Below are 26,730 nucleotides of genomic sequence, written 5' to 3'. Positions count from 1 at the left end.
GGCTAATCCCCTGCCTGCAGCACTGGGACTCCGGGTTCTAGTCCCAGATGGGGCACTGGATTCTGTCCCGGTTGCTCCTCTTCCAGTCCAGCTCTCTGCTGTGGCCCAGGAAGGCAGTGGAGGATGGGCCAAGTGCTTGGGCCCTGCCAGGAGGAAGCACCTGGCTCCTAGCTTCGGATCAGCACAGAGCGCCAGCTACAAAGCGCCAGCTGCAGCGCGCCAGCTGTAGCGGCCATTTGGGAAGTGAACCAACAGAAGGAAGACCTTTCTCTCTCTCTCGCTAACTCTGCCTGTAAAAAAAAAAAAAAAAAGAAAGAAAAGAAAAGAAAAGGCACCTCCTCCATGTTAGAGAACTTTCACTGATTTCCCCTCACCATTCTGACAGTCCCACTCTGGGCAGTTTCCTGGCTTCATTCTTGCAGAGTAATAGAGCCTATTGCTTACAGATGACTTACTATATGCTTTGCAAACAGTAACACCTGAGTATCAGCCTAACAACGACGGGCTATACAACACTTTAAAGAAAGTGACTGAAAATAGCTGAGGCTGCCCAGCTATTAAAGGGGTTGCACCTGGACTGGAACTGAAGCACCCACGACACTCCTCAGTGCTCCTCACCTCTCCTCGCCTCTCTCTACGACGGCTGCTTCTGGTCTTTTTCACCTGTGCTTTCCTACGTCTTTTTTGTCGTTTGTTTCTCTCTTTATTACCTAAGCTTTAAAAAGAAGTCCCCTACTTCCCTTTCTCAAAGGTACCCTATTGTGACAACCTCTTCTTGGCTCAGACTATTCCCATTAGCCTGCTCGCTCCCATAAGTAGATCCTTCCCCAGACAGCCTCGCCATCTGCTTATGGAATGCTCGAGGGAGCTGGCAGCAACTCCTCTCTGACCAGGATGTGGCCCTGAGAGGTAAAGAATGCGAGGCTAGGAGACAGCACTGTAGCATAGAGGGTAAAGCCACTGCCTGCGTTGCCAGCATCCCATATGGGTGCCAGTTTGAGTCCCGGCTACTCCATTTCCAATCCAGCTCCCTGCTAATGTGCCTGGGAAAGCAGAAGATGGCCCAGGTCCGTGGGCCCCAGCACCCAAGTAGGAAATCCAGATGAAGTTCCTGGCTCCTGGCTTCAGCCTGGTCCAGTTATGGCCATTGCGGCCATTTTGAGGCGTGAACCAGCAGATGGAAGATCTCTCTCTCTCTCTGCCTCTGCCTCTCCTTCTCTGTAACTGACTTTCAAATAAATAAATCTTTAAACAAACAAACAAACAAAAGAACACGAAGCTATAAAGACTTAAGAGGGACCAGCACTGCGGCATTGGTTAAGTCTCTGTCTGTAGTGCCAGCATCCCATATGGGTGTTGGTTCAAGTCCCAGCTGTCCCACTTCCAATCTGGCTCCCTGCTAATGTACCCAGGAAATCAGCAGAAGATGGCCTAGGTGCTTGGGTCCCTATACCCACGTGTGAGACTTGGAAGAAGCTCCTGGCTTTGGCCTGGCCCAGTCCTGGTCATTATAGCTATTTGGGGAGTGAACCAACGGATGGAAAAGCGCACTCTCTCTCTGCCTTTCAAATGAATAAATAAATCTTTAAAAAGAAAAAAAATTTAAGAAACATCCTAAAGGCACCTGCTTTAATGATTATTTAGAAATAAAGTCCAGGGACCACTTCAGCAGCTAATGTGCAAATGCCTACATAAAATATCAGAGGCCACTCTCAAACAGTTTCTTTTCCTTAGGTGCCTAAGGAGTGCCCCGTAATTCTGACTGATTATTACAGCTGGTGAACCACTTACGGATAAGCAACACAGAGGACAATTCCAGTCCCCAAAGGAAAGAGAACTTAAATCTGATTTGGAAAATGATCTGATAATGCTGTGTTGCTGGCATCGAGGCACATATTTCAATCATTTCAGATCTGGCTACTAAGGCGAAGATGGAAATGGAGAACACCCACCTTGAAGCTCTTTTTTAAAAAGAAAGAATGATTACCACTTGGGATTTACATACATTTTTGCCAAGTGCTGCTGCCCAAGCTTTCTCGAATTTAGCCCTCCTGACGGACCTCTGCCGTGGAGTCCAGCGCTGCCACTGCCTCCATGCCTACACAAGGCGGCCGAGTCGTCCATGCATTAGGAACCCTGGCCCCCAGCACTGCTGGAAGAGGCAGGTGTCACCTGACAGTCTCTCCACGGGGCTGCACCCTGAGCCACCACACCACCTGTCCCCCCTTGCTGGCCAGTCCCCAGTTCCCGCCTGGCACGTCCTCCTCCAGCAGTTTTGGCCCTGAATACACTTCAGGATGAGTTCCTTGGTTGTGATAAGCAGGGCCCACGATCTCTGACAGCTGTTCCCCGCTCTTCATCATCATCTGAAACAATCAGTAAGCATTAGAGAGTACTTTTCCCTTTACAAAGGTGATAATTAGATAACAAGCTGAGATTAAAGTAATTACAGTTAGACAGCTGGCGAGGCAGCACAGTCATGTTGAAATATTGTTGGTACTTCAGCATCTGGTTCTAATAACAGCATAGGCTAAAAGATTTTACATTAATTACAGAACATAATTTAATATAAACATATTTAATTACAATTGATGAGCGATAAACTGTTCAAGAATGACTTAACCCCTTCTGCGTGTCACAGGGATGGGGACTCTGGGCAGGCTGCGGCCTGGGCTGCTCCTTCTCACCCTTCCTGGCGGGCTCTCCACAGCTCCCTGGCCCCCCATCCTGGAGAAAGCCCCCACACACGAGGAATGTTCTAGGCAAGAATGTTGCGATGATCCTGTGGGTGTCTGGCAAAAGCGTAGTACTGACCACCCTTACAAAGCCAAGCTGGAAGGGGGCTGCAGCCACAGTGCAGCCCTGGGCTGGGATGCACACTCTGGGGGCTTCTCCTCTCATTGCTTCACACAAGCGAAATGGGGCGACGTCGCCACTCCCTACCTGGGCTTCCCATGCCCCCAACCCTTCACGTGGTGCCAGCATAGTTCACATGCAAGCTACTGAGTAATCCTCCCATCTCCCAAAAAATGTTTAAAGTAAATCCATTTTCTTTACAAAATCATATCCAGGAAGTCCTGAGGCACAGCAGGCAGAGTGTTGTGAGAGCCAATGTGTGCTAACACCTGAAGACTTCTACCTGAGACAGGCCGTGACTCTGGCAGGCATCCTTCCTCCCACGCTGCCAAGCCCCATCAATACTGGTGATGAGCGATGCAGTTCATAGCAAATGAGGACCTCACAGATGCAATCTCCACTGGATAAAAAGCCAACCATCATTAACTGCACACAACCTTCCCAGAGGCTCCGTGCATGAAGGCAAGATATTTAAAAGCCAAAAATCAAACACTGCTAGGTCTCAGTGGGATTGAGGTGACTCAAGAGGCAACCCAGGGGCAGGCACTGTGGTGCAGTGGATGAGGCCCCTGCTTGAAACACCAGCATCCCTTATCAGAAAGCTGGTTTGAGTCTCAGCTCCTCTGTTTCCAGTCCAGCTTCCTGCGAATGTGCCTGGGAAGGCAATGGGAAGACAGCCCAGTACTTGGGCCCCACCTATTTAAGAGATGAGATTGGAGTTCCTGGCTCCCGGCTTCAACCTGGCCCAGACCCCTGACTATTGTGGGCATATGAGAATTTAGGGAATGCACCAGCAGATGGAAGATATCTACGTGTGTGTGTGTGTGTGTCCCTCTCCCCTTTCTATTGCTCTTCCTTTCAAATAAATAAATAAACAAATCTTTAAAAATAAAAAGGCAACTCAAAGAGAGCACAAAGAGTATCATTTCTAAGTATGGCTCTGATTTGGAAAATTCATGATCCAGTTTCCTACATGACAAATGATGGGCAATTACAAATAACCTCAAATACAGTTTTCACTTTATGCTCTTGGTTGCAGAGTATAAAGTAAACATGCTCCCAAAAGCTAAAATGAGTGCCAAAAAAGATAGCTTATTACTCATAAGCAAGTATGAGCCATTTCTAGAGGAATTACTGTCAAACACACAAAAAGTAAAATTAGTATGAAAACTGAGGATCACACAGCACACAAGAGAGACACAGGACTCTCAAAGCAAAGGTTGCTATATCCATCTCTTTGAAAAAGAAAAAAGGATGAAATTTAATTTCCCTAACGTAGAAAAGCTGCATTCTGAATGACACTCATAGTAGATTAAACCCCTGATGAAACACTTCTTTGGAAGCAAGGAAAGGAAAGGAACCTATACAGCACTTGTCATCCAAATTAAAAACTTTTGTGTATCAAAAGGGACTAACAAGAAAGTGAAAAGAAAACCCACAGAATTGGAAAAAATAGCTATGTATCATATAGATGATAAAATCTAATATACAGAATTATAAAAAAAAAAACTTTTACAAATCAAAAACAAAAAGACAACCCCATTAAAAAGCAGGCAAAGAATGTGAATAGACATTTTCCCCAAGAATATATACCACAGGCTAAGAAGAAGCACATGAAAAGATGCTCGATGCCATGAATTATCAGAGAAATGTAAATCTAAACCAAAGGAGATGCTACTTCCCATACAACAGGATGGTGGCAATCAAAAAGACAATAACAAGTGTTGACAAGGATGTGAAGAATTTGGAACTTGCATACACTGATGTTGGGAATATAAATGGCACAGCCATTGTAGAAAATAGTTTGATAGTTCCTCAATTAAGTATAGAGTTACCATATGACCCAGTATATATCATTCTAGATATATACTCCAGCGAATTGAAAGGTGTCCACACAAAAGCAAAGTGTTCATGGTAGCATTATTTATAATAGCCAAAAGTACAAACAGTCCAAATGTCCACTGATGAATAAATAGAATATGTCAAATCCACACAGAAGAATGCTGCTTGGCCACATAATGGCATGAAGGACTGATACATGCTAGAACATGGACAAACCTTGAAAACATCATGCTAAGTAAAGAAAATTAGACAAAAAAAGGTTGCAAAATATATTAAATATAAGAAATAGAACAGGTAAATCCACAGAGATAGAAAGTAGTGTAGTGGTTGCTAGGGGATGGGAAGAGAGAGGACTTGAGAGTGACTAAAGATATTCGATGTCTTTTCTTTTATAAATTCTGGAATTTGGTAATTGTAATATTATTAATATATTACAGCTCACTTAATTGTATACCTTAAAGTGGTTAAAATATTGGATTCGATATTTTGTAAATTTTATTTCATATTTTTTTAAGAAAACAGCTACCAATCTGGGCAACTGGAGCATAAACAAACTAGAGAAGCCTGGAAGTCTGTGGAAAGTCAGCACTTTAGAGTCACCTCCCAAGGGGGAGGAGGCTGGAGTATTTACACACCAGCTCCCATCAGCCAGTGCTTGAAGGCTGCTCCTAAGGGGGCATCAAGTCCTCAGCACTGCTGGTCTGCTTGCATAAAGGGCTCCTGTGGCCAGAGAAAGTCCTTTGCAAATGCATGCTGATGCTGACAGCTGACTGGTCGGTGTGTTCTGAGGGTTCAGGCAGGGAGGTGAAGGCAAGGCACTGACAGTCTCTGCTACCTTCTCATAGAGCCGTCTTGGTGTAAGCAAGAAATTATGTGCAAAATGCTTCACAGTGCTAGAGAAAGCTCCCAATACATGTGAGTTATTTTTATAGAAGGCTCAACAAGGTTAAAAAATTTGCTCAAAATGTCACAGCTAATGCAAGGTGCAGCAAATCTCCATGTAGCACACAATCTTTCACAGAGAACTAAATTAACCAAATATATACCAACCAATTTTGTGAACATACCTATCAGATGGCAGTCGTGCAACCAGGGCACTCAGAGGACATGAGAAACCAGCTTTACATTTTCCCTCTCTTTCTTCCCACTTATGTACCCTCCTGGGGGAGAAGCAGCTGCTTCTCTCACCAAAAGGCCTTGAGGGTTGATGTTAATGTGTACTCAAGTTGCTCAGAGTCGTTTGTTCTGTAGGTGAATATTTGAGATTCAAATCCTGCACATTTGCTGACAATTTAGTGCAAAGGATCAAGATACAGACACATCCTAGACTGCAGGAGCAGCGGGGTAGCACGCTCCTCACCCACATGTTGCTCCTTCTGTTCCATCGAATAGTCTGAAGTTCAGTCTGCTCAACAAAGAGGTACACCAGCAGAGGGAAGAAGAGCAATCTCCCTGCCAGGACAGCCCACAGCAACTGCCAGCTGAGGGCAGCCAGGGGGTCCACAGCAGCAGAACCCAAGCCTACCTGATCAGATAGTGGTTGATAATGGTGTCGAAGTAGCTGTAGTACACAACATTGTTCACGTGGCCATACTGGTCGTTATCTTGCCATCTTGTCTGGATGGGTAAGAAGTACCCATAGGCCTCCTGCCGCCGCCGCCAATCTTCAACTCTCTGGTTCTTTGATGAGGTGGCAAAGTAACAGGCATTCTTAGGAAGCAGCCTTGAAACCCAAGAGATCATCACTAGTGATTGTGGGCTTAGAAAGTACCTTGGAGAAAAAAAGCAACAATGCATAAGAATGTTCTTCAGAAATCTTCATCTTAGTTTTACCAAAGCACCTGCATTGAGTTGTTGTTGTTGTTGTTGTTGTTTTTTGTTTTGTTTTTTTTTTTTGACAGGCAGAGTGGACAGTGAGAGAGAGAGACAGAGAGAAAGGTCTTCCTTTTGCCGTTGGTTCACCTTCCAATGGCCGCCGCAGCCGGCGCACCGTGCTGAGCCAAAGGCAGGAGCCAAGTGCTTCTCCTGGTCTCCCATGGGGTGCAGGGCCCAAGCACTTGGGCCATCCTCCACTGCACTCCCTGGCCATAGCAGAGAGCTGGCCTGGAAGAGGGGCAACCAGGACAGAATCCGGTGCCCCAACCAGGACTAGAACCTGGTGTGCCAGCGCCGCAAGGCGGAGGATTAGTCTTTTGAGCCATGGCGCCGGCCCTGCATTGAGTTTTGACCAGTGATTTCAAAAAGGATATTCTCATAGGAAATAAATCTTCTCTTCCTATCCAGGTGTTTGCTGCAATCCTTTTTTACTTTGTACAAAGACTCCTCACTGAGGTTTCACCACATCCTGCCAGAAACAGGTGAAGCCTTTGAACGTGGCTATGGGAATTTAACCTTCAGCTCTAGGGAGGCCTTTTGTTCCACAAAATATTCCCAAGGAGGGTGCTGCTTCTAATGAGATCTGCAAAATTACTAAGGGTATAAAAGTAGGGCTCAGGGGACCACCACAATGATGTAACTGTTAAAAGACACTGCCTGTGACACCGGCATCCCATATGGTACCAGCTTGTCTTCCAGTTGTTTCCCACACAGCTCCTTGCTAATGTACCTGGGAAAACAGTGGAAGATGGCCTAAGTACTCGGGTCCCTGAATCTACATTGGAAACCCAGATGAAGCTCCTGGCTCCTGGCTTCAGTCTGGCCATTGTGGCCATCTGGGGAGGGAATAAGTGGATCGCTATCTCTCCTTCTCTCTCTCTCTGTAACTCTGCTTTTGAAATAAATAAATAAATCTTTAAAAACAGAGCCCAGGCCTCCAGTATAAAATAAAATGTTTGCCAGGAAACTTTATCAACTAGGACTGCCAACAGTAAATTTTTTACAAAACTTGCACACCCTGTAGAAAAAATTTTAAATATGCATAAACAAGAAGAAAAAAATCCAACAGCTCAATACTACCCACTATAACACTTCCATGTGAATTATTATAGTCTTATATAAATGCATATGCACTTTTAAAGGAGTTCATAATGCATGTGTTGTTTTTTAATCTCTCGCTCTTAACAACAGATCATTAATAGGTTTAAATACTCTTCTACATCATCTGTAACACTAAATTCCATTATATTCATTGCTTTAAAACATCACCATCTAACACATTCCCTATGATTGCATATTTAGGGTTTTGATTCCAATTTTGGTCATGGGGTGGAAATCTTTAAAAATAAATTTCCGTATATATTCATGATTATTTTCTTGCAAAAAATCTCCAGAAGCAGAATTGCTGGGTCAAAGGGCAAATGAATTGTTACGGCTTTTGATATAAATTAATGTCCTCCAGAAAGGTAGTACCAATTTATCCCCTCCTCTGCAGTGTAGGAGCAAGCCAATTTCCCTGTCAATTTTAAAACGCTTTGTCAATTTGACTGTGTTCTCTCATTTCCATACAAATTTAATGACATGTGCTAAGTGGAAAGATGACTGCTGCTCCTAGCTATGATGGAATAACTGGTATCGGAATAACTGCTCTGCTTGAGAACGGCTACAAAAGCTAAGTAAAGCATAAATGGAGAGCTGTTGTAAGGCACCCAGAAGTCATCAAGACAGCAGTATTTCACAGACTGCAACCTGGGGACAGGGTGACATACTAAGTGAGCTCTGCACTTGCCACGGCCGTTTCTTAACAAGATCTTCACCAACTCATCAGGTGGGGAGTAAAAGCTGAATACATAGCAGCCACCCAGAGCTTGTGGTGGGTTTGCAGTGTTGGAAGGAGACAAAAAATGGAGAGGCCACCATTCTAGAAAAAAATAAGCCGCAGAGAAGTGAGCCTCCTCTCGAGGCACCTGCTGACTCCTAAGCTGCACCTGCTCAGAATAAGACCAAGAAACCAGAGAAAATAATCGTTATGAGGCACAAAGCCTATGGGGTTACGAGGAGTCTCATATTGCTGAAGATATAGAAGTTAGCTTTCAGGGCTGCCAGGAGGAGGACAATAACCTCAGGGAGACTGGCAAGAAAAAGACAGTCACAGAATGGGAAAAAATATTTACAAGTCACACACATGATGATGATCTAGTAAAAAAAAACCTTTATAAATAAAACATACAAAGAATAATCCAATTAAAAAGTGGCAAGGGGCCAGCATTGTGGCACACTGGGTTAAGGTGCCGCCCATGATGCTAGCATCCTAATACAGGCATCAGGTCAAGTCCCAGTTGCTGCACTTCCTTTCTAGCACCCTGCTAATGTGCCTGGGAAAATAGTGGAAGATGGCCCAAGTGCTTGGACCCCTGCACTCATAGGAAGACCTGGATGGAGTTCCAGGAGCCTGGCCCAGCCCCAGCCCCAGCTGTTGTGTCCATTTTTGGAGTTAACTGGCAAATGGAAGATCTCTCTCTCTCTTTCTCTCTCTCTCTCCCCTGTAATTCTCCCTTTCAAATAAATAAATATTTAAAAAATAAAAGTGGGCAAAGGATCTGATTGTTCTCCTTGGCACTTTGACCCAGCAATTCTGCTGCTAGAGATTTATTCCAAGAAAGTAATCTAATCATGAATACTCATGAAGAGCTGGGTCCCCGGAAGGGCTACTCCTTTAGAATGAAGACAAACCTTTGATTGACCTTGACTGGCCTTGATCAAGGTTTTCTGTGAATATCACCTGTCAGCCAGCAGAAAACTAAGTTATCTCTGGAAGCTGTTTTTTTACAGGTATAGGGTTAGCAATTCTGAATCAGCTTTCTGTGAACCTAAGCCTAAGCAAATAGGTATATACAATGAACACAGAACGGGCCTGGTTTCTTGTCTGGAGAAAGGACTCACAAATACTTGTAGAAAGGAGAAAGATTAAAATAAACCTTCTAGGTTAGTCTGAGCCTGGGAGTATCAATATGAACCTTTAAGGCAAGAAGGTCACTGCATCTCAAAGAGAGACTTTTGATAAGGAAGGTCAATTCAACATGAAGATTTCATAGCATAGCTTCAAACAGACAAAACCAAAGGTGGAACAAATTCCCAATCACAATGGGCAGCTTTAACACACCCCACTCAGCAAAATGAACAGCCAGAAAATAAATTAACCGAAATACCGATGGGCAGGTGTGGTGCAGCAGGTTCAGCTACTGCTTTGGGATGCTTGCAGTCCATATCAGAGTATTGGTTCAAGTTATGGCTTCTCTGCTTCCCATCCAGCTTCCTGGGAGGCAGTGCATGAAGGCCTAGCCCAAGCTGTTGCAGGCATTTGGGGAAGTGGTCCAGTGGATGGAAGATCTTATCTCAACCTACCACTCTGCCTTTCAAATAAGTAAGTCTTAATACAGAAAATTAGGGGAGGGGCATTATAGTGAAGCAATATGGCTTGCAATGCCAACATCCCATATAGGAGTGCAGGTTCAAGTGCTGGCTGCTCCACGTCTGACCTAGCTCCCTGTTAATGAGCCTGGGGAGGCAGTGGAAGATGGCCCAAGTACTTGGGCCCCTGTCACCTACGTGAGAGACCCAGTTGGAGTTCTGGGCTCCTGGCTTTGAAACTGCCCAAGCCACTGTCATTGTGGTCATCTGTAGCAGACAAAAGATTTCTCTCTGTTTCTCCCTCTCTCTATGTCACTCTGCCTTGCAACAAAACAAGTAAACCCTTAAAAAAAAAGAAAATTAGAATGATGTGGTTAACAAAATTTAGCACCCGGGCCGGCGCTGAGGCTCAACAGGCTAATCCTCCACCTGCGGCGCCGGCACCCAGGGTTCTAGTCCCGGTCGGGGCACCAGATTCTGTCCCGGTTGCTCCTCTTCCAGTCCAGCTCTCTGCTGTGGCCCGGGAGTGCAGTGGAGGATGGCCCAAGTCCTTGGCCCCTACACCTGCATGGGAGACCAGGAGAAGCACCTGGCTCCTGCCTTTGGATCAGCACGGTGCGCCAGCTGCAGCGGCCATTGAGGGGTGAACCAACAGAAAAGGAAGACCTTTCTCTCTTTCTCTTTCTCTCACTGTCCACTCTGCCTATCAAAAAAAAAAAAAAATTAGCACCCAACAACTGTAGAATACATATTATTTTTAAGCACATTTGGAACAGTTACCAAAATATGGGCCAAAATCACAAGAAACTTCAAAGAATTAAAATCAAGGTATGATCTCTGATCACGATGAAATTAATCTAAATATCCACAACAACAAAGCACTTTAAAAATTCCCAGGAGCAGCTGTTGAGGTATAGTGTACTAAACTGCATTCCAAGTTGGAGTGCCTGGGAGCAAGTCCCATCTCTGCTTCTGATCCAGCTGCCTGCTCATACAGCTGACAGGCAGCAGAGGATGGGCCAAGCACTTGGGTCCTGCCACCCACGGGAGACCCAGGTGGAGTTCCTCCTGGCTCTTGGCTTTGGTCTGCCCTAGCTTCAGCTGTTGGGGCATTTGGGGATTAGGTCAACAGACAGATCCTTCCTTCCCCCTCCCCATCTAACCCCATCTCCTATTATTCTGTCTTTCAAATAAATATATAAATAAGTAAATAAATAATAAAACTGTTTTAAAATTTCCAAATACCTGAAAAATCAGTTTTAAACATCTGTAAATAATCCATGAATTAAAGAAATCACAAGGTCAATAAGCAAACGGTTTCAATATGAATACAAAAACTTGCGACATACAATTAATCTGTCTTAGAGAAAATGTAATGGGGAAGTGAAAATATGAGATGACCAACAATGATCTGAAGATCCACCTCAATAAGCATGAAAGAAATAGAAAAATAAATTCAAAGAAAGTATAACAGAGTAGTAATAAAGATATAGACAAAAAACAGTGAAATAGAAAAAAGATACATATATAATGGAACAGAAATAGGCAAACATTTTCTGTAAAGGGACAAATGATAAAAATATTAGACTTTGTGGGCCATAAAATCTGTCGTGACTATTCAACTCTGCCATTGTAATACAAAAGCAAGCATATTAGATGCATAAATGAATGAATGGCTTTGGCTATGTTCCAATAAAATCAAATTTATAAAAAAAAAAAAAACAGGTAAGGGGATAGATTTGACCCATTTGCCATATTTTGCCAATCTTAGTAATGGAGAAATACAGAAAAATCAAAAGGTGGGTCTTGGGAAAAAAATGAACAAAACTGATAAAACCCCAGTAAGACTATAAAGAAAGAAGGCACAAATTATTAATATAAGAAATTAAAAGTAGGATATCGCTAGAGATTTGACAGGCACTAACAAGAGGTATTATGAATAAATTTAGACAAATAAATTTTATGATTTAGATGACATGGACAATTCATTTTAGAAAATCTAACTTATGAAAGCTGACATGAAAAGAAACAGAAAATAGAAACTGCCATCTTCCATTAAATATATGACATTCAGTGATTAAACTCCTACCCAGAAAGAAAACTTCCAGCCCCAATGGAATTCATCAGTGAATTCTTTAAATAGTTTAAGAGCTAACAACAATCTTATACAACTTATTTCAAAGAGTGGATAAAATGAAATTACTTTTGAACTTGTATTAGGGGGCTCATACAACTTTGATACTAAAACTTATTGATCAAGAAAAACTATTGCAACAAAATAGGCTATTCTCTCAAGAACAAAGGTGTAAAAATTTGGTAAAATCAAACAAAAATATCAGCATATCAAATTTTGTGATATAAATATTTATAAGATTAAATCTTAACCAACTTACAATAAAATACAGGCTTATTTTACATTTGAAAATAAATCAATGTAATTTCCCCCATTAACCACTCATGGTCATTAAATAGACTCAGAAAAAAGCATTTGATGAAGTGCAATATTCACTCAAAATTTTAACAAATCTTAGCTAGGAATAAAGAGAAATCTTTAATAAAGGAAAACTGTTAATAAAGAATATCTTTTTAAATCTATAGTAAATATATTAATGTTAAAGTTTCCTCTCCCTACAACTGGGAGTGAGACAAGGATGGCTGCAATCACTTCTATTAAAAATCGCACTGTATTGTAGAAAAATAAATTAAAATTCTTTTTTTAATTTTAAAGAAAAAAGTCATTGTTCACAGATGATACGATTATGTACATAAAATACTCAAAATAAATAGCTAAGAACTAAAAAGTAAATTTATCAAAGTTATTGGATACAGATATCATAGTTTAAAATTGTTTCTGTACACTAACTAAAAATTGGAAACTTGAACTTTTTTTTTTACAGATTTATTTATTTATTTGAAAGTCAGAGTTACACAGAGAGAGGAGAGGCAGGGAGAGAGAGAAGTCTTCCATCCAAAGGTTCACTCCCCAATCGGCCGCAACGGCCAGAGCTATGCTAATCCGAAGCCAAGAGCCAGGAACTTCTTCTGGGACCCCCACGTGGGTGCAGGGGTCTAAGGATTTGGGCCATCCTCTACTGCTATCCCAGGCCATAGCAGAGAGTTGGATCGAAAGAGGAGCAGCCGGGAATAGAACCGGTGCCCATATGGGATGCCAACACTTCAGGCTAAGGCATTAATCTGCTGCGCCATAGCACCGGCCCTGGAAACTTGAACTTTTAAATAACACCATTTTAATTACAACACTGTAAGCTACCTAAGAAATGTAGCATCAAAAGTAACAGCTACATAAAAATTAACATAACAAATGTAAAAGAGATGTACACCAAAAAACTACAAAATATTCCTTAGAAAAAGTAAGGAAAATCTACATAAATGGAGGGATATACCATATCTATGGGCTGGAAAAGTAAGTATTGTGATGATGTCAGTTCTCTCCAAATTATCTATAGATTCAATGTAATCCCAATAAAAAACATTAGCTTTCTAGGAAAATCTATAAAATGAACTTAAGGAAAGGCAAAAAACTTAGAAAAGCCAAAACAAACATGAGAAAGAACAAAGTTTAATAACTTACATTACCAAATATAAAGTTCATTATAAAGTGAAGGGTAATTGAAATGGTGATATTAGCATACAAAAAGAAAATATATCATATCAATGGAATAGAATAGAAAATCTAGGCCAGCGCCATGGCTTAACAGGCTAATCCTCTGCCTTGCGGCGCTGGCACACCAGGTTCTAGTCCCGGTTGGGGCGCCGGATTCTATCCCGGTTGCCCCTCTTCCAGGCCAGCTCTCTGCTATGGCCCAGGAAGGCAGTGGAGGATGACCCAAGTGCTTGGGCCCTGCACCTGCATGGGAGACCAGGAGAAGCACCTGGCTCCTGGCTTCGGATCAGCACGATGCGCCAGCCGCAGCGGCCATTGGAGGGTGAACCAACGGCAAAAAGGAAGACCTTTCTCTCTGTCTCTCTCTCTTACTATCCACTCTGCCTGTGGGAAAAAAAAAGAAAATCTAAAAAATACAGTCACTCCTGTAAGAGCACCTAGTTTATGAAACAAATGTCACTGGTATACAGTGGAGGAAAAGAATGATATTTTTAATACTACTTTCAGTGAAACTTCATCGCACCTCAGAGTATGTAACAAGTCAATGTTGTATGAATCGTGCCCCTAAATGTAAAAGGAAAAATTAAAAAGCTCCTAGAAAGTAACATAGAGTACATCCTTAACATTGGGGTGCACAGAATAACCTCTTAATACAGAATACAAAAACCACTTACAGCATGGTGACGATGCTTGTCAAAGTATACAAAAATTAAGTTAAATAGGAGGACTATATTCAACATTCTGATGTACAATATGGTGATTTTAGTTAATTTACTACAATCTTGAAAACTACTTAGGGAGTAGATTTTAAATGTTCTCAGCATAGAAAATAGTAAGTATGTGAGGTAATGCACTATTAGTTAGCTAATTTAGCCATTCCACAATGTATGCATACTTCAAAACCTTGTATTACATGAGGGCTCCTGAAAACATTCGTGAAAATGCAAGTGATGAAAAAGAAGTATGTATGGATTTCAAAACTGCTTGCAGCAAAATAAACTTACCTTTTAATTCCATTTTTTCCACAATCTTTTTGAAGTTTTCGCATACATATTAAATATATACAATTTTAATTTTTCAACATTAAAAATCATACAAACAATAAGATATTGATAATCAAACTTCCTTAAAATTAAAAATTTCTGTTTATCAAGACACTAATAAGGTTTACAATATCAATATCCAACCAAAAGCTCATATCCAAAATATATAAATAATTCTTATAAATCAGTAAAAAAAAAGAAAACCCATCTTAAAAAAAACATGGGGCAGGCATTTAGCATATCAGTTAAGACGCTGCCTGGGGTGCCCATGTTCCACACCAGTGTCTCAGCTCAAATCTCAGTCGCACTCCCTATTCCAGCTTACTGTTAATGCACACCCTGGGAGGCAGCAGGTGAGGACTGAGGTACTTGGGTCCCTGACCACCGACATGGGAGACCCAGAGAGAGTTCCTGGCTCCTGGCTTTGGCCCAGGCCAGCCAAACCTGTTGTGGGCATTTAGGACATAAACCAGCGGATGGAGGTTCTCTACCCTCCGCCCCCACCCCGTCTCTATCTGCCTGTTTGTCTGTCTCTCTCTCTCTGTTCAAATAAGTAAGTTTTTAGAAGACTTGAATAGGCACTTAATGAAACAGAATATGCAAATGGTCAATAAGTATAATAAATGGTTTAAACACTCATCAAGGAAATGCAAATTAAAACCATAATTATCTTTTTAATCCCTCAAAATGACTAACATTTTATTAAATGTTGGTAAGGCGGTAGAGCAACTAGAACTTTAGCATCCTGCTGGTGGGAGCACAGGTTGGTATATACAATCTAGAAATCTATCTGGCAGTACCTCCTAAAACTGTACACCCATATCCTATTTCTATTGGTATAGAACTAGTAGAAATGCCTGTCTACATGCACCAAAAGACATACAAGAATATCCACAGCAGCATTGTTCATAATTGTCCCAAACTGGAAACAACACAAAGACTTATCAGCATAATGATAAAGAGTGGTATCTTCATATCATTGAACACTACACAACTGCTGCACACATATAGGAAGAGTAAGTAACGACTGATGAGTAGAGTCCTTGATGATCTGAAAATAACCTACCATACTGGTGACACTTAAAATAAAAAGAAACTTCTCTGTTTTTATCATAAACTGTCCTAAGCAATTGGCTTTCACCAGCCACATCTTTTGATAATGCTAATGCTGATCCACATGGACACCGTAGGAACCTCAAGATAAAAGACAGCCCTGTGGATGCCGAGCACAGGCGGCATTTCACAGACTGCTATGAGAAGCAGAGTAAGTCATTTTTAAAAACAATTCTAAAGAACTACATTCTTGGGCAGCAAAGCACCCTGACAGAATCCAAAGGAAATCAACAGTGACATCTGCTTCAGAGATATTCAGATTTTACAATTGAGGCCATTCCAAACCCTTTGGGAATATGCCTTGATGCCACAAAGAAAGTCACCTTAAATGGGCACTTTCTTGAAGCCTAAGTGCATGGGGGAGGGAGCGGGGGAGGTGGATTCTGCCACGCAGATTCTCGAGAAGCTGTGAAGATACTAGCTATTTTACTCAATTTATTCCAAGCTGAAACATAATAGTACATTATAAATCTGTTTTGATTTTAGTTAATCTAATGAAAAAATGTTCATCTTTTTGATAAGTGCTCATTAGCCTTTTTTTTTGACATAAACAGACAAGAAAGATGTTCTGCTGCTGCATTTAAGACTCAACCCAGCTAATTACAGTGCAATGACTCAAAGAACAAAATCAGTGTACTAAAGTTTCTCACTTGAATTGTCTTTATAGTTGAATTAAAATCTAACAAAAAAAATTAAAAGGGCCCTAGCAGTGTGTTTTACACTTAGGTTGAACAATGTTTAAATAAACAAAAGGCCAAGTTCTAGCACATGGTATACATTTTCGAATTTCCTGATGTCATTTTCTCTCTAAGAGTGGTTGCTGCATTTGCTAACAAAGTGTTCAAGTTGGGAGGGAAGGGATAAGTAATAAGTCTGTTTGAACAACTCATTCTGTTTCACCCAGAACCTTGTGAGACCAATAAAACTCAACATGTAGACAGTGTCTGCTGAGGGGTGAAGGCAGGTTAAGATCGGGGAACAATGTAAAGCTAAGTGATCCATGGAAGAATCAAACTTATTGCCCAGGACTTTTAGGACTATCTGATGGCTTGGACTTTTTGGATCACAGAGTGTTATCAGCTGTAAAATAATCTGGAATAAATCTGAAAGGACTAGTGCCACTGCCCAGAATACTCGACTTAATGTCCAGGAGGAATTGTAACTGGAGTAATCTGACTTTTGGGGTATCTTAACTGCAGCTATGACCCAAAAATGATCACTTCATTGATTTTTTTAAAGTTCTTATTTTATTATAAGTGTATTTGCCTGAAAGTGGAAATTTTAAAATTTATTTGAGATCTATGACACATAAATCATGCATAGTATACCCAAACTTCCATTAAAAAGAGTAAGTAAAATTAACTAATTAGATAAATCCTTTTTTCCACTCTCTCAGTGAAGTACATGATGATGAGTACATGTAAGTTTTTATAAGGTTCATTTGAATGAACAAATAAAATAACAAGAAAACAGACTACTACTGAGCTCATTCAATAGATGGTTGCTTGAATCACTTCCACAAATGATTCTGCTAACATTTAATGCTCATTAGACACTGGACACCAAGAAAAACATCCATCTTACGTCTTCAGGGATCCGTGTTAAGGAAGTGGCCTCTCCTTCACTAACGAAGCTGTAAACACAGTGGAGCTGCAGTCTGCAGCAGCTCTGGTAGCTAGAGGTTATGACTCAGTCTGGAGAAGCATAGGTTCAAATCCCAACTCCACCACTTGCTCTTCAACGAATAAGGACAAGATTCCTCACTTTTCTGAAGAAGCAAAGGGGTACAGCAGACCTACACTGCTGTTTGCACATACAGCAGGACGACACCTGGAAAGCACTTAGCAGGATTCAAAACTGCAGCTGACATTACTGAAGCTCCAGCAGGACAGGAACCTTGAGGACCTTTCCAGGAGCAAGAAGTCACTCTTTCTCTGCTTCATGTTATGGGTCATTTTCAACCATCTGGTTTCTCTGGAATCAAAAGGCAGGCCTTTTCCTTAAATCACAGTAATTGGTTGTTTCAGGCAGCAAACCCACAACCTTGACCTTGCTATTATCATTATGATCTGTGCGGCTCTCTTCATTAGCCCTCACCCCAAAACATCAGGATGCATAAGGAATGCACTACATGGTACACTGGGTCATTACAGATCACTGGAAAACTGCATCATTTCCGTAATTATACTGCTGGGCTTGCATTTCCACTAATATTGCTTGGCACAAAGGAAATGTTTATTGACTCATTAAGTAATGGAATGGACCATGTTTGTTTTACTCTGGTTTTGGCTAAACCAAATGAAACCATCAGTGCTTCCCAATCCTATGTAAGCTTATTAAGGAGGACCCAAACACCTCATTCCTCCTCCTTAATATAAAAAGCTAGTACCTATTTATTGAATGCTTATTAAAAATGTTTTCATATACTATCTCATTTAATCCTTGAATACTCTTAGACAGTTATGTATTGACAACCTTATATTACAAAGTAAGACTCAGGTTAAATAACTAATTTAAAGTCATACAACTAGTAGATTCCTGTGATTTGAGTGATGGTGCCCCCCCCCCAAATTTACATTAAAACAATCCCCAGTGTGGTGGTATTAAAAGGCATGGGGGTAAAGCCACCACATGCAATACCAGCATCCCATATGGATGCTGGTTTGAGTCCTGGCTGCTCCACTTCTGATTCAGCTTCCTGCTAATGTGCCTGGAAAGCATCAGAAGATGGTCCAAGTGTTTAGGCCCTGTCACCAATGTGAGAGAGCTGGATGGAGTTCCAGGCTCCTGGTTTTGGCCTGGACTAGCCCTATTAAGGCCATTTGTGAAGTGAACCAGTAGATGGAAGATTCATTCTCTCTCTCTCTTTCTCTCTCTCTCTCTCCCACACACACATACACACAAACACACACACTTCTTATCTCCCTCGCTTTCAAATAAATAAGTATTTTTAAGAAGAAAGAAAGGTGAAGGCTTTTTGTGAAACGATTAAACCATGAGGGCTCTGCCCTCAGGATGGATTAGTACCTTGCAAAGGGCTACTTGGACACTTTCCCCCTCCACCCTTTCCATCATGTGAGGACACAGCATTCAAGGCACACTTTGGAAACAAAGATGAGAGCCTTCACCAGACATTGAACCTGCTGGCTCTTAGATCTTGGATTTCCCAGCCTCGAGGACTATGAAAAAGAAATTTCTATTATTTATAGAACAGTCTCAAGCACTTCATTAGAGCTGCACAAATGGACTAAGCCATAGGCAATGGAGCCAGAATTCAAATTCAAGTTGACTTTACTCCAAAGCTCCTGCTCTTTATCACAAAACAACAACAGAAAGGAATCACAGACATTATCAACAAACACACTCAGGGGGCATTCACACCAGCAAAAACTAATTCCAAAGGGGACAGAAATTAACAACAACTAAGTATCTTTCTTTTAACTTCTGGAGTTGTCTAGAAACTGCTTAGCAAGTTCATGCTTTCATTTATCTCTGTATACATTTCTTGAACAACTGTGTTGGGTGATAAAAACAAAAGCAACATGTTTCCTCATCCAGATTTTCAGGAACTTCTCCCAAGCCTCATCCAAAGGCCTTCCTCAGCTGACATACTTTGGACAAGCACAAAGGAGTTGAAAAAAGGAAGTAAAATTTTCAGTGTTCTATGTGAGTCAGTTCTCTTTTGTTCAGTTTTTTAGGCACTTTTGCTGCTGGAAATTCTCCAATGACAAACAATATATAGAAGGGGCTTCATCATTTTCCTCAATTTTCCAGACTCATCTTTCACTGCGCACCATCTTCCCTAGTTTCAACCACACTGAACCACACATATTTTCCCAACACACTGGCCTCCTTCTTACCTCCATACTTTTGTGTATGATGTTATGATGTCCCTTCTCTAGAACACGCATATCCCTTTTAAAATTTTTCACAACAAAGAGTTGCTGGAGTTGGGACATATGAGTGAACAAAACAGACAAATATCCTTGCCTTAGGAATCTAATATTCTCACGAGAAAAGACAGATAATAAAAACAAACACCATGAATAATTCAACTGCATAGAATGTTATGGTTCATGAGGGTATCAAAAAAATACTACAGTAAGGAGAATGGGGAGGGAGGGATGGTGCAGAAGAGTTGCAATTAAAAGCAGTGGTCAGATCTGAGACAATTAGGAAGGCAACAAAGAAGTGCAGAAGGTAAGGGCCTCTGAACATTTTGTACTGTGTCTCCCTGCACACCATTAGCAATTTCTCATTTGCATTTCACTCTTCCTCATTAAGTCAGGCACTTACCAGGGGCAGGGGCTAACTGAATTGTCTCTCTCTTCCTAGTGTATAGTACAGCACCTGGCAGGAATTTCTCAGTTCATTGTTGAATGGGCAGTCTCCACAGCCAAAGAGCCAGTAATGTCTCCTACCCTGACACTTTTTAAATGGTGCTTATATAATCATCCCAACCTCTAGCCCAGGCATCTCCAAAGTGTGGGATGTATACCAAGGGTCTATCTAGATGATCCAAAGATGAGACATATGGGAGCCCAGGAGAAAATTCTAGAACTTCTATTCACATTGACTTTTTTTTTTTTTTGACAGGCAGAGTGGACAATGAGAGAGACAGACAGAGAGAAAGGTCTTCCTTTCCGTTGGTTCACCCCCAAAATGGCCACTACAGCTGGTGCGCTGCGGCCGGCGTGCTGTGCCGATCTGAAGCCAGGAGCCAGGTGCTTCTCCTGGTCTCCCACGTGGGTGCAAGGCCCAAGCACTTGGGCCATCCTCCACTGCACTCCTGGGCCACAGCAGAGAGCTGGACTGGAAGAGGAGTAACTGAGACAGAACCAGTGCCCCAACTGGGACTAGAACTTGGGGTGCCGGCACCGCAGGCAGAGGATTAGCCAAGTGAGCCGTGGTGCTGGCTACCACATTGACTTTTAATAACAAAATTAAGAGAAACTATGAATAATATAATACTTGGGACCAGCACTGTAGCATAGTGGGTTAAATCACCACCTGCAGTGCCAGCATCCCATATTGGCGATAGTTGGAGTCCCGGCTGCTTTACTTCCAATCCAGCTCTCTGCTATGGCCTGGGAAAGCAGTAGAAGATGGCCCAAGTCCTTGGGCCCCTGCACTCATGTAGGAGACCCGGAAGAAGCTTCTGGATCCTGGCTTTGAATGAGCGCAGCTCCGGCCATTGCAGCCATCTAGGGAGTGAACCAGTGGGTGGAAGACCTTTCTCTGTGCCTCTGCCTCTCTGTAACTATGCCTTTCAAATAAATCAATAACTCTTAAAAAACCAGAATATAATACTCGTACATGACTTAATGCTAACACCCTCACTCATGGTGAAAACCTCTGTACTCTAGGAAGGGCTAACATTACCCTGGCACCCAACAGTCAGGGTAGGCGCCTGGATAAGTAGATTTATACACCATATATTATCTACTCCTAAAGAGATGAGCAAGAGGCTTTAAAATATGCCTTTTTAAAATGCCACAGACTAAAGAGAACTCCAAAATGTAAACCGAATGGCTGGTGTTGTGGCCTATTGGGTAAAGTAGCCACCTGCAATGCTGGCATTCCATATGGGTACTGGCTCATGTTCCAGCTGCTCCTCTCCCAATCCATATCCCTGCTGGTGGCCTGGGAAAAGCAACAGAAGATGGCTCAAATGCTTGGGCCCCTGCCACCCATGTCAGAGATCCAGATGAAGCTCCTGACTTCTGCTTGGCCCAGCCTTGGCCATTGCAGCCATATGGGGAGCGAACCTGTAGATGGAAGATTCTCATCTTCTCTCTCTCTCTCTCTCTCTCTCTCTCTAAGTCTGACTTTCAAGTAAACAACACTTTTTTTTTCTTAAATGCAAACAGAAGCAAGCAACAAGAGAACCACAGAGGCTATTTTCCTCCAATTGCTAGGACAATTTGTCAGCAACCCTAAGGGGTCAAATTGATGAAATAAGATCTTTCAAGAAATTAGCAAAATGCATTCAAAGTTATGTAGAAGACTATTTTAAATACAAATACGGGACCACATCAGTAATGATGATCCTTTTCTAACATGTACCCTGTGTCTTCAATGTTCAGGATTTCACTGAACTCGATAATGAACATTTAGAAGTCTCTCACGGCAGCACTGCCAACTGCCCACCCAGTATCCACCCTCATGTTCTTTCTTATTAAAAGAATGCTAAGTTTTGGGGGAGAAGACTTTATTCCCAGATTCCCTTACAGGCATAAGCATCCACATAACCCCTGACCCGACTATAAGAAACAAGCAAAATCTGTTGGGATTTCAAGGAAAGTTAGTTGCTTCACTAATATAATCCACTCATTCGCTGGTCTGGAATTCTGACTTAAAAGATACTATTCCCCTTTCTTCCTTTCTTCCTTTCTTCCTTCCTTCCTGCCTTCCTTCCTTCCTTCTGTTCTCTCGTTCTCTTTAATTTATTTGACAGATAGAGTTAGACAGTGAGAGAGAGAGAGAGAGAGAGAAAGGTCTTCCCTCCGTTGGTTCACCCCCCAAATGGCTGCTACGGCTGGAGCCACGCCAATTCGAAGCCAGGAGCCAGGTGCTTCTTCCTGGTCTCCTATGCAGGTACACGGGCCCAAGCACTTTGGCCATCCTCCACTGCCTTCCTGGGCCACAGCAGAGAGCTGGACTGGAAGAGGAGCAACCAGGACTAGAACCTGGAGCCCATATGGGATGCTGGCGCTGCAGGTGGAGGATTAACCAAGCGAGCCACAGCGCCAGCCCCTCCTCCCTCTTTCCTTCTGCATGAAATTCTGACGGGAAACTAAGGGCAGGGGTCCATGCTATGGCACAGTGGGTAAAGTTGCCACCTGCAGTGCCAGCATCCCATGTGGGCACCAGTTCAAGTCCTGACTGCTCTACTTCTTATCCAGCTCTCTGCTATAGCCTGGGAAAGCAGTAGAAGATGGCCCAAGTCCTTGGGCTCCTGCACCTGCATGGGAGGCCCAGAAGAAGCTCCTGGCTCCTGGCTTCTGATTGGTGCAGCTCTGGCCATTGCAGCCATCTGGGTAGTGAACCAGCAGATGGAAGACACCCCCCCTTCCTCTCTCTGTCTCTCTCTGTCTCTCTCTCTCTCTGTCTGTCTGTCTCTGCCTCTCCTTTTCTCTCTAACTCTGACTTTCAAATAAATAAAATAAATCTTTAAAAAAAAAGAAACTAAGGACAGCCATCTTGAGACCATGAAGCAGCAAGCATGAAGACAAAGCCCATATGATAAGGAGACCACAGAAGAAAGAAGGGATCTAGAACCAAAGAATACCAATCCCAGACTGTGAGGAAAATATATTCTATTCAATGAAGCCACAGAAATCCACTGTCTGTTATACACAGCCAAATACAATTCTCTTTTGAGGTTTATAACTTCACCTCAAACAACAAAATGCCACATTGCAATGGGAAACATGTTCTTCCTGCTGTTTTCCAAATGGCTGAGATTATTATACACAGAAAACAACGTGACAACTAATTAAAATGCATTTCTTAGTCTGTAAACACAATTAGAAGATACATGGGTTGTTCATTCAACATTCCACAAATGTCTTTTCCATTTTCACGTCTACCTTCGTTTTAACTGAGAGACAACATGAATAAATATTTCATTTGTCCCTTAAACTTTATACCAAAATACAGATGAAAACAGGTATCTCAAAAGAATCAACAAACTAATAAGCTTTCTGACAGGAGTTAAACAGTACAACCTATTATCTTCTTCCATTTTTACTTGAAAATTTCTCCATTATAAAGTGACACGTGCACCTGATGTTTGAGCACCACATAAGAGTATTAAATGAAAAATTCATCTCTTCTTTACAAAGAAGCTACTGCCACATTATTCACTGCCCTGTTCTCTCTCTACTACCCACCTACCCTGATCTCTCAGTGCATGCCCCCACCTCCACCCCACATCTGGATCTCAACAGTGATGGATGGGACTACTTGGGTGGTCATGAAACCACCATTCTAGTGGCAGATTTCCTGACCACCCCTCTCCAAATCATTTACCACTTTTTGTATTTCTCTGTTTGTCAGCGTGATTGTCTAATACCCATCTCATTAGAAATTAGGAAGTTTTGATTGAAAAACAACATGTTGTAAACAATGAATGTATACATATATGTATATTTAGCAATTTAAGTAAATAAGTAGAATTAATAAAGTTCTGGGAACTAAGTCAAAACTTGTCTTTGCACCTCAGTGACCTCTGATAAGGGCAGAGGACACCAAAAGCGCTACTCCCATTGTTCGCAAATCAATCAATGTGATACACCACATTAACAGACTGCAGAAGAAAAACCATATGATTATCTCAATAGATGCAGAGAAAGCATTCAATAAAACACAACACCCTTTCATGATGAAAACTCTAAGAAAACCAGGTATAGAATGAACATTCCTCAATACAATCAAAGCAATATATGAAAAACCCACGGCCAGCATCCTGTTGAATGGGGAATAGTTGGAAGCATTTCCACTGGGATCTGGTACCAGACAGGGATGCCCACTCTCACCACTGCTATTCAATATCGTTCTGGAAGTTTTAGCCAGAGCTATGAGGCAAGAAAAAGAAATTAAAAGGATTCAAATTGGGAAGGAAGAACTCAAACTATCCCTCTTTGCAGATGATATGATTCTTTACTTAGGGAATCCAAAGAACTCTACTAAGAGACTATTGGAACTCATCGAAGAGTTTGGCAAAGTAGCAGGATATGAAATCAATGACAAAAATCAACAGCTTTTATATACACAGGCAATGCCATGGCTGAGGAAGAACTGCTAAGATCAAGCCCATTCACAATAGCCACGAAAACAATCAAATACCTTGGAATAAACTTAACCAAGGACGTTAAAGATCTCTACGATGAGAATTACAAAATCTTAAAGAAAGAAATAGAAGAGGATACCAAAAAATGGAAAAATCTTCCATGCTCATGGATTAGAAGAATCAACATCATCAAAATGTCCATTCTTCCAAAAGCAATTTATAGATTCAATGCGATACCAATCAAAACACCAAAGACATTCTTCTCAGATCTGGAAAAAATGATGCTGAAATTCATATGGAGACACAGGAGACCTCGAATAGCTAGAGCAATCTTGAACAACAAAAACAAAGCTGGAGGCATCACAATACCAGATTTCAGGACATACTACAAGGCAGTTGTAATCTAAACAGCATGGTACTGGTACAGAAACAGATGGATAGACCAGTGGAACAGAATAGAAACACCAGAAATCAATCCAAACATCTACAGCCAACTTATATTTGATCAAGGATCCAAAACCAATCCCTGGAGCAAGGACAGTCTATTCAACAACTGGTGCTGGGAAAACTGGATTTCCACATGCAGAAGCATGAAGCAAGACCCCTACCTTACACCTTACACAAAAATCCACTCAACATGGATTAAAGATCTAAATCTATGACCCGACACCATCAAATTATTAGAGAACATTGGAGAAACCCTGCAAGGTATAGGCACCAGCAAAGACTTCTTGGAAAGGACCCCGAAAGCACAGGCAGTCAAAGCATGTCTTTGAGATACAACATTTCAGTCTTAAAGAGAGCTTTCTTAAGCACCACAGAAAAAACATCCCAGCCAGGCAAAGGTCCAGAAACCATAATACCTGGGATGATCAAATTCCAAGAACAGTAGGGATGGCTCCCACCACATGCAGAAAGCCCAATGCTTCTGACAACCCCAGCTCGTGCCTCAACACCTTCCCTTTGAGTCTGACATCATTAGGCTCTTCCTGAATGTGAAACCACCCTTTCTCACCTATCTAACCAGACAACGAAGGATTTCACCAACAGGTCAATTCAATCTCCTAACTTCTGTGGACATGTGAGTGTTGGTGCAAACACAAGCATGTATTTATATCCTGCCTCATCCTACAAATGATTCAAGGTAGCAATCAGGGATGTGTAAAAATGCAAAACAGCACATAGTGAAAAATAGACAGGAAACATAAACATTCTCTTATTTCACCTTGTCTTCTCTCTTTGCCCTCTATTTTTGCCTTGAGTTTCCAAATCACAAATGCCACCCAGGTTGACCCAACCCTGTTCCAAATAAGCCTGATTTAGCAGTAGCAGCTGGAGTCAACCCTGTGTATTCAGTTTCATATTCTCTGGCCCGCTTCTTCAATATTAACACCAAAAGTTAGGAACACAACAGCAATAACAGGAGGCCATATCTCCCAAAGAGTTCACTGTCTAGCACCCAGCATTCTTCTAACAGTTAATAGGAAGTTAAATGCCAATGCTGACTCAGAAAACACAAATTTTGGGGAAACAGAATTACTGTTTCTAAAAACTGAGGGGTTCCCATGCAATTTATTTTTTTAGTTTGATTTCTAATTATTTTGTGTGCACTTTTATTTGAAGGGGCCACAACTTCTTTTTGGTTCTAAGTGAATTATAAATTACAAGTAAGTACAGATAGAGCAGCAATGCAGCAGACTGGTTTAATGCAAGGGTTTCAGAGTCAGCTATCTTGGTTCCAAATCCAGGCCTGGCTATTAGATATGGCTATTAGATATGATTAGTTCATATTAATCAGATTAGACTTTGGGCAAGTTACTTAACATCTCCTACCATCAACTGCTTCATTTTTAAAATGAGAACATCAATATGTTGTGAAGATTAAATGATGTATGTAAAGTGCTGAGCACAGGGGGCAGCACATAGTAAGTGCTCAAGCAATGGTAGTGAGTTATCATGAAATATATTATTTGAAAGCATATCCTGAAGAAAAGGAAATAGTGACAGCAAGGAGCTAAACTATTTTATTATCGCCTCCTGGGACAAACTACGAATTTCCTGGAGCTAAAATTTCTTCTCATTAATACAAGCAATAAGTTTCTAATACCTAAAAATCTTTAAACTCACTAAAAATAAAACTATAACATCATGGTATAAATTCTGTTGTTTCA

General features: G+C 41.6%; 1 protein-coding gene across 1 annotated transcript in view; it reads right to left on the bottom strand.

Moving 5' to 3' along the window:
• Window positions 1–26,730, bottom strand: part of LOC133764376 (uncharacterized) — a 245,261-nt gene that overhangs the window by 105,305 nt on the left and 113,226 nt on the right. Inside the window, exon 3 of the mRNA XM_062198048.1 lies at window positions 6,224–6,469. Coding sequence (XP_062054032.1) covers window positions 6,224–6,441 — 218 coding nt within the window. The 5' untranslated portion in view covers window positions 6,442–6,469. The remainder of the gene's footprint in view (window positions 1–6,223; window positions 6,470–26,730) is intronic.

This window comes from Lepus europaeus, chromosome 7 (assembly GCF_033115175.1).
Source record: "Lepus europaeus isolate LE1 chromosome 7, mLepTim1.pri, whole genome shotgun sequence".
Lineage (NCBI taxonomy): Eukaryota > Metazoa > Chordata > Mammalia > Lagomorpha > Leporidae > Lepus > Lepus europaeus.
The sequence above is the reverse complement of the archived record's forward strand: the minus strand, read 5'-3'. Positions and strand labels throughout refer to the sequence as shown.